The 14,776-nt window shown below is 37.9% G+C and overlaps 1 protein-coding gene across 1 annotated transcript in view; it reads left to right on the top strand.

Moving 5' to 3' along the window:
- LOC118409821 (chondroitin sulfate proteoglycan 4-like) overlaps positions 1 to 14,776 on the top strand; it is a gene marked incomplete in the record, with an annotated part of 145,979 nt that overhangs the window by 86,989 nt on the left and 44,214 nt on the right. Inside the window, 1 exon segment of the mRNA XM_035811159.1 lies at positions 13,936 to 14,776. Coding sequence (XP_035667052.1) covers positions 13,936 to 14,776 — 841 coding nt within the window.

Here is a 14,776-nt window from a genome sequence, read left to right as displayed (position 1 = left end):
TTTAATATCTTTCTGACTTTACATATTGCTTTTGTCCATTACAGAGGACGGAATGGGCAAATTTTTTTTCAGTCCCCAGCTGCAAAATTCCTTCAAAGGACTGAAGGACGGGTGCTGGCTACAACCCTGGTAGTGAGACAAAACAAAAGAATATTTTATGTTCTTTACTATAGCTCTTTACTCTTTTTCACTTCTTTCTTTTCGCTGATACAAGAATGCTTTCCTAGCAGGAGTGTATCTCTAGTGAATACAGTCGTTTATATATTTCAGTGGTATTGCTTTTTTAATGCTATCAGCTAAGGCAGCTGATTTGGGAGGTGAACTAAAGATATGGCAGTGATCGTTCATGGTAGTTATTCCTCTGAGAGCTTGTATCTTATCTGATGATGTACAGGTCTTGATGATCTATAATTGTTTTATGGCAAATATTCCTGCAGTTACAAGTTATAATCATACTCATGTAGTAAAAGACACAAGGTTGTCCTAATAGTAATTGTATAATGGTATTGCAGTATGATTAAAATCATGCATGTAACATTATCTGCCATGAGAAATACTATTTGTTCATTACAATGTAATATCTGAGTAAATCAGGGACTATATCAAATGCTCACCCTTCATTAAATTGTCTTGGTCTCAATATCCATCATATATTATTTCAGAGATCATATTAAGAATAACAGTTATATTAGTATTTGTCATTGGTCATTTATTACAAACTGCTGTATGTTATGTATACAATAAAAATCTCATTGTTGGGTCAGGCCTGTTGGGAAATAAAGGGTCTGCAGCAATATTAGTAGTACATTTGTGGATACTTAACATGGTAGTTGCATTCAGTTGCAAAATCAAAGACATAATGTATGAAGGCATGATCCGATCACATTTGATCAAATTTTGATCTGGATGTACTAAATATTTGTACTTCATCAAGTAACATTTTCCTCTGCCTAAACCAATAAATGGAGTAAGTATGAGGAATACTGTAAGTCAGTTACCCTAACATGGGCTCCAAAAGCTTTTAGTTATTACACCAGAGGCTATATCCATTAGAACAGACAGCTCAGTGTAAAGGGTTTAACTATAAAAATGGTTAATGGTTAATCATCCTGCTGCAAAAGTAATGCAGTGATGATATCAAACAGCTACCCTAGCAGGAGAAAAATCAGGTAAAATATCAGGTATCTGGCACATTGACCACCTTCAGCAATGCCGTGATTGTGATGCATATGATTCAGCACCAAGGACAAAGAAAACAACATGTTCAGAATTTAGCTATTTATTTGAGTCCACAGGTTTGTAAGGCATTACATACATCACCCTGCATGTGGTTTAAGTATTACCTTGTCATAGCATAGGAAATCAAATGTATTTTCAAAAAGTAGCTTATGCTATATATCATAATTGAAAATGCAAAGTCCACTTGTATGAAGACCTATTGTTTGTAGTGGCTGATTGCAGAATGTGATGACATGCATGAATGCATTGAGATCAAGTGGACAGTTATTGGAATAATTTTAGTTTCCTTCAGAAAGCATTAAGCTCTTAATAATGAAATTATTGAATCAATACCAATATTGAGCAATGTCAATACCTTCTTGCAGTATACTGAAAGTTCAACTAGAAATAAACTACCCAAGTTTGCCGCACAATCTTATAACCCAGGGCTTAAGAATACCCTTTAGTGTATCATTTTTCTTCATTTTGATCTCTTTTCACCAAAGTATAGCCTGGTCATCTCTGGCAATACAAAGAAATGATTTTATGTCATAACATCAATGTTGAATTCTATATTACAAAATAACATGATGTTATTCAGAGTTTTTCAGATGAAAGTCTGCAAAATTGAGCCATACTTTCTGTCTGTTTTTTTTTAGTGTTCCATTAGGCTTTTGGGCCTTAAGATATATTGTCATTATGCTGTAGCCCTGGAGCACTATGTGAAAATCAACAGCTCAAGCTAGCACTAGAGCCAAGATATGACAAAATATATTCGTGGTCTAACTGATCTTATGCTTCAAGTGGCTTAAATCTAAAATGTAATATCATGGTATCTTTGTCAGTTTGTGAATTGATCATTCCAGAAAATCTGCAAATTCCTTATCATTTATTCAGGCATCAATGGCTACTTTGGGGGCAATTGGGCTTAGAGATTGGTCTGTTATGAAGTATTCCATCTCCTCTATATGAAGTCAGTAAGAGAATAACCCTGAAGGTCTTTGGCCCTTGAAGCAGAAACTCTTCTGCACACTACTTCACCGTACCTGAGAAGACTTCATCTCATGCAGCAAAATTGCAATTGGACCGCTCAGCATCTCAGGGACCATCTCATAAGTGAACTATTCATGAGTCATCATGTGTCTTAAAAATTCTAACAGCCAACAACTCTCTTTCATGGACAGCATAGTCCACTAATTTACTGACTATTTGCAAAGTCACTGTGATAAATCTTTAAACAATACAATGTAATTGTGGATGAGTCTGACACCCTATTTGTTAAGCATGTTTGTGAGTGCTTGAGTGATTCCTTTCTGCGGAGGTAAGATCCAAAGGTCTGAAAGCTGAAGATTTACTAAGCCTTTTATTCCAGGGCAATAACTGCCAGGTTTGAGAGGAGTTGGGTATTACAGGCTCCACAGTAAGCCTTTCAGACCTGCTGGAGTATGAACAAATTGGGCAGGGTAATATACCTTCATGCACAGATGCCTGGGGGAAGCTATGAATAATACACCCAGGCTAAAGATTTAAACTGGCAGGAGAACTGGTTATGCTTGTAATGGCTGCATTTCTGCCAGGCGTCATTGTCCACATTTAAGATGCTTACAGACATTCAATCAAAAGTACTCTTTATGACTTTAAAGTTGCACATACTTAGCACAAGAACAAAGACCTAACTTCTTCCAGCTGTAATCACCAACTTCTGCATAGTTCAAGAAGAATTGTTGGGGGGGGGGGGGGGTAAGGATGTTGGAGTGCATAGACCATAGTATTTGTTCACACGGAGAGTATTGTGTGTCCCAGAAGATATGATTTTTCACTTAAATGAATAGATATTCAAGTATATAAATTTGTTGATTAAGAATGTTGCTGTCCTAGTTAAAGTGCCAGGCCTTTCAACAGGATATGATAGTAGAATACTGAAGAACAGCCATGGGTTGACAATTCAGACTTCCTTTGGCACCATGTTTGAATGGAGCCCTGCCAAAAATTAAAGACCGTTATGCATCATGCAAGGGGTTTGATAATTAAGAATCCTAAATCTTCCATGTGCAGCTTACAAATGCACAACTGGGAGGGAGAACTGGCAGCTCTAATAAATCTTGTTATAAACTTAACTGAACATATTCTTTGCAGTTACTTCAAAAGAGTTGAAATGGTTGAATGAATGCAGCATGTCAGCAACAGTGGTCAGCAACACTGTACCTGGACCAAGAGGTTGGAGTTTCAATCCATTTTCCATATCTGTCATTTTAACATGTCTTATAACTGAAGACTGAAATGATGACCTTATGGGCATTATCTATAACTTAAAAATTATTGTAACTTATCTGTAACTTAAAAAATACACTGTGGCACTGAAAGATACCTATCAGTTAATGTGTCTTACATCATTTAGTAATGACCACCAATTTATCATGTCTTGCTGAGGGCAGGTGATTATTTTTGTCGGCTAGTCCAGAATGAGATTGTCCTAGGGTAAAATATGTTTTGGTCATTTAAAAGAGGCTATGGGGGTGAATGCATTATTGCATTACAGTAGAGGATGGATGTATAATCAAAGGAAAGTACTTGCAGCACCTGACCCATTTAATCATATGGTGATTTCGATAAGGATGTTAGTGACACTGATAGAGACACTAGTACTAGTCCTCATTGCAGCATCAATGTTTTTGACAATTGGGAGTTCGGAAAGGTACCATAACATAAGATTGATGCATTTAACAAACTGTGTTATAGAGCATTTTCAATGATGTTTGAAGGGTGCACACCTTGGAGATTCCAGGTGCAGCATTGGTAGACCTCTTTAAGTTCACCTTTTTTTTAATGCGGTGGTCTTACCCTTAGGGTACTCAGTAGAATTATGAGAGTTGACGTTTTACAATTTTTTCAATAATCCAAATGTGTCTCTTGATCATGAAGTACTGCATAAAGAGCAGTGTTTAGCTTTCATGGTGGGACATGCCTTGTTGGCTGTGACCTTGTACAATCAATATTCAATTGCCGTTGGCATGTGTAATGTTATCTCTGCAAACTTGACCTTGTGGAACCCAATGCTCTTTAAGATTTGGTGAACTCATAACCCGAATCATTTATCACTACCGCTCTGAAACTGACTGTATAGCTTTTATTAATTTTTTTGTGTCCTAGAAATCTTCTAGACCTGCAGTCAACCCACAAAAGATTTATGTGTCATATTGACTTTTTACATCCATGTACAGTAGTAATACTTAAAGCCCCGGTCACAAAGCGCGTACGATTCCTTGCGATGGACTATTCCGCATATCGTACGATGAGCACAGTACATCGCAAGAAAATCGTAAGCATCGCAAGCCATCGCAACGCATCGGATGGTGTTCAAAATTTTCCCAGCGTCGCACGATTTTTCACTTGTGTCTCTTCTGTATAGCCGTCTGACCGCTTTTGTGCTTCTGTAACCAACAAACATGTGGACGTAGCTGTTAAATACCTTCCTATAATATCTTTAACTGTAAAAATAAATTAAAAAAGACCATGACAACAAGAGTATTACAAGCAAAAGTTCAAATCAAGCGTGAGTACTGGTATGGTTATCCCGGCCTGCTTGCCGGCTGTACGTGTCAGGCTCTTTCGAAGATCGTATCATGATATGCTATCAACAAAAAGATGCCATCATACAATAATCAAATGATAAGCATTATATCATATATATTTCCGACTCATAGAGCCTGCCTTTATGTTCGAGTTGTCCCCATGGTTATTACGATTATGGTAAACTGACCCAAGACCGACGAGAGCTGAGATTTGATCTAATTATAAACTCACGTGCATGAAGCGATCAAACAATTGTCTGCATCACCTGTGCGTGACGCGCTGTTCTCTGGTTGCGATTGTGGCAGTTGCGACTGATATATTTCCCCTTTTCGTCAATATCGACAATATCAGGTAAAACTGAAACCATCACAACATACTAAAAAATCATAAATCTATAACCTCATCAGTAGACAAAAATTGCCGTAATGAACTCTGCTATGGGGGCAAATAAAACCTTACGACGATAGCGAAATTTTGAACATGTTCAAAATCCATTTCAGCTCTATTTTTCGCCATACGACGCTCCCCGATTTACTATGATTCACTGCGATTGACACAGGCACGCTCTTATGACCTCATCGTACGATCCACTACGCGCTTTGTGACCACGGCTTTATATACTTAAACCATTGCTTCCGATTTTCTTCCGACTTACGTCGCACTGCGATTATCCTGTGCATCGGAAGGAATCGCAAGGAATCGTACGCGCTTTGTGACCGGGGCTTAAGCTATTAGCAACATCTCCAAGGTAGGATGCTGAATTCAAAGATATTGGAGCAATCAATCAAAACATAGGATTTATGTTAGAAGCTTCTTTGTGGGTAGCTTTATGTCTTGTTTGAATAAGTATATGGAAATTACATGTAAATTGATATCTGATTCTGTTCAATTTTATTCCCATTAAATTGTGGAGCCTAATCTCTTGCCTCTTATGTGTATGGAGGTGTTGTTGTTGGTTTGTCTGTTTTTGGCGATGCCTCAGGGGCTAGCCTAATACTGTAATAGTATAGTGTGCGTCTGTTTGACAAGAATTCACAAAATCCCACAGGCATGTCAGGAATTTTTCCATGCTTGCGTAGTTGCATCATCCCTTTAGAGGGGAATAACTTGGGAATGAGTTGACGGATCTTCATAATATTTGAAATGTAGATAGCTCCAGAGATGCCTTACATAATTAAATGCTAATCGGGCTAATTTGCATAATTAAAAAAATACACTGCATGTCATGTTACAATACGAAAAAAATGCCACATGTAACTTAAAAAGAGAGAAATATAAGGCTAACTGTTAAGTATATATCTGATTGGCAAAAATTCCCGAAATTCTACAGCAATTCGTCCGTGCATGCGTAATTGCACCACATTTGAAGGAAATAACTAGGGAAGGGGTTGATGGATCATCATGATATTTGATATGTAGATAACTTCAGAGATGCCTTCCATAAAGAAGAACTTTTAATGCAAACCAGGGGGTAATTTGCATAATCAATGAGCACAGTTTATTAAGCCACATGATAGTAATTTCATTATACTACATGTAGGACACTTAGACTGTTAAACATGACATACATCATGTATGTAACTAGAAAAGAGAGAAATATCGATAGACATCAATTATGCAAATTGTTACCTAATTTACATAATCAACGAGAAATTGTTATAGTGTCAAATGACAAAAATTCCATTCTTGTGACTTTGAATTAGGCAGCAACATGTGCATTAAGTTGAACATACAGAAGTAAGGCATGCAAATTAGGGTCTCATTTACATAATTTATTAGAAAATGCCACAATAGCTTTCTTTGCAAAGACTTTCATACTTTGAACACATTGTTATTTAGATAAAGGAGATGATCAACTGATATATTATGCAAATTGGGACCTCATTTGTATGATCAATGAGAAACACTTATAATAGGTCACTCATCACAAGAGATCGCCTTTCTTGTTAACAGCAATTCCCTACAAACATCTTCACGTAAAACAATCTTCATATACACAGCCAGGCAAAATGATAGAACACAACTACAACACACCTGAAAACCACAACAAACATTAATACTTATAAACAAATAAAACTGTTGCCCTGGCAATAGTTTTCATTGCCACATTTATTGTTTCTGCAGCTATTTCTATACATGCACAGTATAACAGGATGTTTATGGTAGTCCTGGAAATGACAGGAATTAGAGTTCAGAGTGGGTAGAAATAGTGATTTATCAATATTTTCTACAGATGACAGGTCATGGGGTCAATGGAAACTAGTCCCATTGAATTAATGTTGACAGGAAGGGATCAGTGGACACATGTTGTGCAACTTTTTAAAGCTGATTGTAAATCTGTTTTGTCCCCTTTAGAATTGTAATAGATTCAAATGAACATTTTTTTAAAATCCAACCTTTCATTTCACTTTCAGTTATCACAACATTATAACAACATCAAAACACATAACAATCAGAGAATTGATTATATGCATAATCAATGAACTACACTTTTATGATAGAGAAACTTTCATAGAAGTTTGACATATTCAGACACTTATTCTTGATGTTTCGTTCGTTCCTAATTCCTGCCAATCTGATGTTTTACTGCATACTTTGCCATGTCGCACCACCACTGCACTACGATGTTGGATGCCCTACATTCGACCTTGCAGTCGCCTTCCCCCAAGCAGCCATGGTATTGCAGAGATGTTGTAAAGCCTAGTTACTGCAAACGTTAGGCATGGTTGGGTTTTAAAAGCCCATTTTGTTCAAGACTTATGCCATAAAACTTCATGGTGGGTAAAACTGTTGAATCAATGCAAACCTAACAGTTTACAAGGCAGTGTGGGCACCGTGCTGTAATGTGATTATCAGAGTATATTTAATGCTAGTGTTTATCGAATGCCATAACCATGTCATAACTTTTATGAGAGGACTCAGACTATAAGTTCTGATGAAATTGGAGGAGGTGTAGGCCCTGTAGCTACCCCCATAACCTCCAGTTATCTCTTTGGCCCATTAGCAACCAAAGCTGGATAGTTATCTATCAAGTGAACATATTGATCTTGTGTCAGTGTGCCTGTTTCTGTTACAGCTTTGAAGGTAGTAATTCTCTTGCACAGTCCACTGTAAAAGCTGTGATTTGATATTAGGAAGGACAGGGGCTTAGTAATGGCAGCTTAGAGAAGTCATTGGCCGATAAAATTGCAGATATTGAAGGAAGTGACTTGAAAAATTTATCTCAGTCGAATGTGTTGACAGTCAATACAATTCCGTAACAGCACAGTATATAGAGTGACGTAGAATGACATTGTGCAAAAAATTATAGGAGACATCTGGAAATTTTAGGATGAATGGGGATTTAACAGTAATTCACAACAGGCAGAAAGAGCTAGATATGCCACATACAGATATTCAAACAGAGATGTACAACACTGTATGTGGCTTAGTAAGGGATTAGATGTTGAATATACTGTAAATGCCTTAAAAAGTTGAAGATGCTGTTGATTAAATTTCGTGGTAAGAAGAGAATGGACTGTTCACAGTGATTTATGTTTGCAGTATCCCTATAATTACATACTGTATGTAGTAATGGAAATGCTGCTGGTAACTTCATGGTGACCACAAGTACAAAAATCTCAGAATTGCAGTACCATAAATTCCTCTATTATTTTGATATATCTGCATTCATGTTTAAGTGATTTGGATTGGCAATAAAATATGGAAATCTTTATGTTTGGGAAATTTATTATTTGGTATTTATCATTTAGTGCAATAAATATCAGTTAGCCAAAGTTAGGCCATGTTGGTTTGATTATATGGATGACATCCTCCGGGAACTCCAAAACTGATGCGAGCGAGCGAATAAAAAAAAAGTTTGGCCAAAAAAATAAGTTGCCTTCAGTATGAAATCAAAGTGGCCAGGAAGGTTGAACATAGGACTAAACACACATAGTATGGTATACCATGATCCTCTGGACCTGAATTTTCTGTACTGGTACCTCCCCCAACCAACAATAGATTTTTTTTCTTTCCGTCCTTTCACATCTTATTCTTTAACTTTAGATTCATTTTGGCATTCTATATATGGCATTAGTTATCTGTTTTCTGATACTTTTTTTTTCAATCTACGGAATATTTTTGCTCATTTTACAGCTGCTTTGCACAATTTATTGTGTGGTCAAAAACTTTTTTTTTTTTTGGAAATGGCCGAAAATTGGTGCGAGCGCGGATGTCATCCATATAATCAAATCAACGTGGCCTTAGCCAAAATAAAAATCTCATCACCAACATATAATATCCATATTGTACACTACCACAGCCAGACAGAGGATACATATGGTAAACCGTTGAGCTGGGTACCTGGACACTGCTGGTACCTCTAGGTCTGTCCTGAAGGTGGAGCTTACAGCCTTGGCTCGTTCTTGAATGCAAATTGTTTTTTGATCTTAGGCATCAGAAATAAAAGCTGTAGTCAGTCAGGGCACTAAACCTGTTTATGGCGAGCAATTTATGGAGGAGCCATGTGGCAGCTTAGGTTTGCTTCTCAAAATAAAGTTCACCACTGATTTATTTGATCATTGCCGCAAATACCAGTTTTACTGTGGCTAGGATAGTGGGTAATGTATCATTGGGTGTGTCTAAACACCACAACAGTAAATTATAGCTTCAGCAAATTATAGCATAGTACAATTAATATCATAATCAACTGAGGAGCCAATATCATCCATTTATCCTGTCATCTGTTGTGCATGAAAAGCTATCAAGACCTCTTTCATGCAAAGCCAATAATGGCAATCCTATGTGGCAACCAGAAATTTCTTTTAACCTTCAACCATTGAATTGATTTGAAATTGGTAGATACTTTCTATTCATGATTGTATAGACATGTACTATATTACAGACCTGCATGTGGACTCGGTTGTGGTGTAAAGGCAATGCATCAGCCTGGCCTGCCCAAATTTTGTGACCAAGATAACTAACTCTGTTTTTATTATATGTTATTGATCATTCATTCATTCATTCATTGATAACTTACCCTTTTGTATTACTTTCAGCATGTACACTACATGTATGTACAATGAAGTTCTGTAATGTATGCAAATTGCTTATAGGGCAGAACTTCCCCCTGATTGTGACAACTTAGCCATGCAAATTGTATATATATAGACAGTAGGATCACAAAATCAATGTATTTTTTCACTATAGACTAGGGGACCCTGTGTACCGGTAGTTATTTACAGTGATAATGGAACATGTTTGGCACCTGAAAATAACTGTGGGGAAAAAAATTAGAAATACATGTAGAGAGAGAGAGAGAGAGAGTGAATTATTGGCTGATAGAATGAGATTGATTTCAATCAATTGATTCCATAAATCTACCAACATGATGAAATTATTTACTGATGCTGGAATGAGAGTTTTAAACTCAGATTAGATATGGATAGTTGTTCTTGGAGACCCTCTGTGCTCTAGTTCTTCCTCCAGTAACCTTTACCTGAGACGAAAGGTCAACCATGATGGCATTTGGGTGAGGACCTTCCATTTCCCTTTCTATAAGAAGCTTTGTTGCAGCTTGAAGACTAATGTCTTTCATGAAACCTTCATTAATATCAGCTGCTGAAAGTAAAAGCTAATGATGATGTGGCATGCACAAATACTATAGTTGACAGAGGCCACTTACGTATGGCATGAGCATCCTAACACAAATGGAAAGACCTGTCCAGCATGAGGGGTGTTGGCACAAGTCCAGAATGTCTTATAACATTCCAAGATCAATGCTTCTTCTGGCACAGGAGAATGTCCTGGTGCTTCTGTTTATAGCAAAGTGATAGGAGGGGATGTATTACACGTGTGCTCCTTGATTCCCAAAATTACGTTTTGGAAAAGTACACCTGCGTCTGTCATTCTCTGTTTTCACAGAGCTCGATGACATACATGTTTACAATGCAGCTGCAGACAGAAAGGGTTATGTATTCACCATTTCACCTATAAGCTTATTATACTTTCACTGAAGTACGTTTAGTTGGTAGGTTGGTTGGTTTGTCAGTCGGTTGGTCAGTCGGTTGGTTAACTTAGCTCACTTGATGATTAGTACTTCTAAGCATAAGTTCAAGTTCGACCATATGATCTTTGTGATTTTAACTTATCTGAGTACTCAGTGCCATATTACTGTAATTCTTGAAATTTTGCAGTTTTCTTTTCAGCAAACTTAAAACCACTAATGTTTCCATTACTGTACAGTATGTGACTTAAGTGTTATCACAAACTTAAAGCCACCATGAGCACTTCATTTTCTCTTCAGAAATGAAATAACTGCAAACTTAAAGGCATATACAGGAATCTCCCCTATGTTACCCCTGATACTACTCCTTCAAGTCCAGCCAAACCCCTTCACCACCTAACAAGACTTTGTGAATCAGCCAGGTATATAATTCTGCAGTCACAATGAGCATACATTCGTGAAAGGGTTGCAGCTGTGGTCCACTGTCATATTGTACTGGTCCAACCAAAAGAGTTAGCCGAATTTCCCCAGTACCCCAATTAACCTGTACATTGTATTATCCTATAATAATTATAGTTCATGGACAAAACTTCTGTCTTCCCTGTCATAACCAGTGGAAGAATAGCATTAAGTTCCTTGAGTTAAACTTTGGTTTGAGATCACTTTCTTTTACTTTCACATTTGTTAAGGCTACCTGTTATCATGTCAGGCACTTGTACATTCTTGTGATAAGCTTACTAGCATAACCAATGAATATACATGTATGAGGTAACTTGATAGGTTGAAAATGCTTTTTCCAATATTATATAAAAGACAGTCTTATGAAACATCCCTTGAGATTACATAGATTACACAGACTTACAATAATGGTGCATTGCTCCATTATGAAGGGTATATCAAACAAATATGACATAAATGTTTTAGTTTTTGATGGCAATAAAATTGTCTTGTTTAGGTGGCATACAAACTGATTAGGTAGCAAATGAATTGCTTTTAGTGCACTTTTTCGACCCAATACATCTATCTTTCAGTTGTTAGCAATTACTGACAGGATGCAGTAAAGTATATACAAGATAGATCATTTATCATCTGTGACCCAGACAGATTGGATGGTGCTCTCCATACCTGCACATCATTAAGAAGAGGATAAATGAGTTTCAGGTTTAACCTTGGACCCTGTTCAAGGTCAAATTTATGTCCTGAATCATGGGTTTCCTTGCTGAATTATTGTTAATTGATTTTATAACATAGGGGCATGTGTTGCTGACATGGTTACATTTTCTCTGCAACAGCCTGGTATTGCCTGTTGGGCCTCATTAGTCATACCACTATATATGTCCCACTCTGTCCCATATATGATACCCGGTAGTTAAGATTCCTCCAAGAAATACTTTGATGGCCTGAGTCCAGAACAGCAATTAATAATCATTTGTAGGCTATAGACATCTCAGTCCAGGTGATTCATTCCAGAGCTGTCCCAAATTTCAACCATTTCTACAATATCATACATTTAAATTTTGTATCCTGCGCCAGGACTCTGGGCACCTACCATCAAACCATCACCATGGATAAAAATCAAATTATACCTTTACTGTAAAAGAGGAATTGTTTGCAGTTTTTTTTATTTAAAGAAATGTTCATGATGACTAACAATGACATCTTAGCTGCCAACTTAAAATCACCACAAAACATTTGTACAGAAAAGCTAAGGAGAACTTTGCTTATTGTAAGTGCCTGTGTTTTGTATTGTAACAATCGGGTCCTGTTGTAGCTGGTTGCAGCTGATTTATGTTGGCAATGGCTTCCTCTGGACTTAAGCAGCTGGTCTTTGTAAAGCTGAACCTGTCCTTGGGGTTTACTGCCCAATTAAGGGTTTTGAAAGATATTTCTTGCTGAGTGATTTCCTTGGCACTTCCTTGACCAATCTTGGTGATCTTATAATGGGTGAATGATTGAATTCCTTCCTCCCACACCTGGGGGAAGATGACCTTTGGTCACCTTGGGACTTTGTACAGGGAACTTCCTTTATTACAGATAAAACCATGATCCATATTCTTGGACAGTAGATTGTCTTTTGCTGTGTGTGAAGGTTTTGGTCTTGGTAATTTGCATATCAGCTCTCAAAGTGTTGTGAAAGAGTCAAGAATTTCTTGAAGAAAAATATTTGCCTTGCCTTGGGGTGTACATGGCACAACTGTTCATAACCTGTGATACATATTAAACTGTGAACATCTGAACAGTCAAAACTGCCCAAGAAGAACACTTGAGGGACTGAGGAAATCTAGTCGTCATGTGTGCGGACAGGTAGTCACTATTGTAACGCCAAAGATATTGAAAATGAAGTTCATTTTGTATTGGAGTGTGAGTTATATAGTGATATACGTAATTCTTTTATTAATGCCCTGAATTTTGATACACGAGCTAAACAGTTAGTAAAAGATGAGCTTTTTGTATACATAATGAAATCATCTGACAACATTGTACTGCAAAAACTCTGTGAATTCATATACACTTGTTTCAAGAAGAGAAAAGAGACATGTAAATTGTAGAATAGTATAGCATTACATATTTGACTATTTTGTAAACGATAGATGTACTTATAGTGTAGCATAGCCTTAGTTGTTTTGTCTCTCCCAATGCCACTGTAAAGATTCTTTACAGCAAAGTTTTATGTAACGGTACTGCATTTAGCCCATATGGGCAAGGTCATGCAAATAAAGATCATTGTCATTGTCATTGTCATTATATAAGGCAGGGTTATTACATGTGGAAAATGGGAATGGGAAAAGTTATCTAAAGGTGGTATCTCACTGCACTTGGGGCACCAGTGCAGCAATGCATTTGTAAAAAAAATGTCCAAAATAACACAACAGTGCTGCAGTGAACAAACCCCGCAGTACCGCACAGGTGCCCCAAGTGCAGTGAGACACCACCTGAAGGGACTAGCAAAAAGTAGTCACATTTGCCAGGTGGACCTTATGTTTTAGTTTGTCACATCATTCAATCTTCCAATTATAAATGTCTCAGTAATGTTTGTGTTATATAAAATGTGAATGTCAGAGAAATTCAGAGCCCAATTGGGGATCCCTGCTAGGTCTGTAAAGCCAAATAAAAGCCATTATCATGTCTAATTCTTTGCATGTCTTTTTTCATCACAGCCTCTTTCTACGGTGCTGACCACATCCACGTGAAGATTGATGATGCCAACAGCCAGACAGACTGCTACCTCCGCTTCCGCACCAGCCAGAGGAACGGCCTGGTCCTGCTGGCCGAGGGGAAAACCGACTATCTCATTGTGGAGCTGAACGCCGGGAGGGTCAGGATCAGGATAGATCTGGGAGGAGGGGAGGTGCTTCAGGAGTCCAGACCTGGCATTAGGGTCAACGACCTAGAGTGGCACGAGGTCAAGGTGAAACGGCAGGCCGAGAAGGTGTCGTTGATCGTGGACCAAACGTACACATCAACAGTGAACACGCCGGTGGGGTTCTACGAACTGAACATCCACAATGGCTTTTATGTGGGCGGGGACGGGACACACCACTCACGCTACCTCAGTTCGTCACAGCCTTTCAGAGGATGTATTTCTGATGCAACGTTCAACGGCTATAATTTGCTTAGCTCCCTTGTGTCGAGCGAGGAAAGGATAGTTTCAGGCGTCACATCTGGTTGCAGCAGGGAATTCTTCGTGACGTCAGAAGACCCTGTGTCTTTTTTAAGTGACACATCCTATATTGCCCTGGAAAAGTGGAGTTCTGTAGAGTCTGGCTCCTTTGAATGCGTGTTCAAGACTGTTGCCAAGAGTGGGATTTTACTGTACGGCTCTGGTGCACCTCTCAGTTCTGACTTCATCGCATTGGAACTTAATGGAGGTCGGGTGAACATCCTAATGGACAAGGGAAATGGAATGATTGAATTTGCATCCAAATATTACATTAGCGATGGAGTATGGCACAGCATAGAGTTTAGGTTTACAGCGACATTCTTTGAGTTGACTATTGA

This window comes from Branchiostoma floridae, chromosome 2 (assembly GCF_000003815.2).
Source record: "Branchiostoma floridae strain S238N-H82 chromosome 2, Bfl_VNyyK, whole genome shotgun sequence".
In the NCBI taxonomy this organism is placed as follows: Eukaryota; Metazoa; Chordata; class Leptocardii; order Amphioxiformes; family Branchiostomatidae; genus Branchiostoma; species Branchiostoma floridae.
Note: the sequence above shows the minus strand (reverse complement) of the source record. Positions and strands in the feature narration are given on the sequence as shown.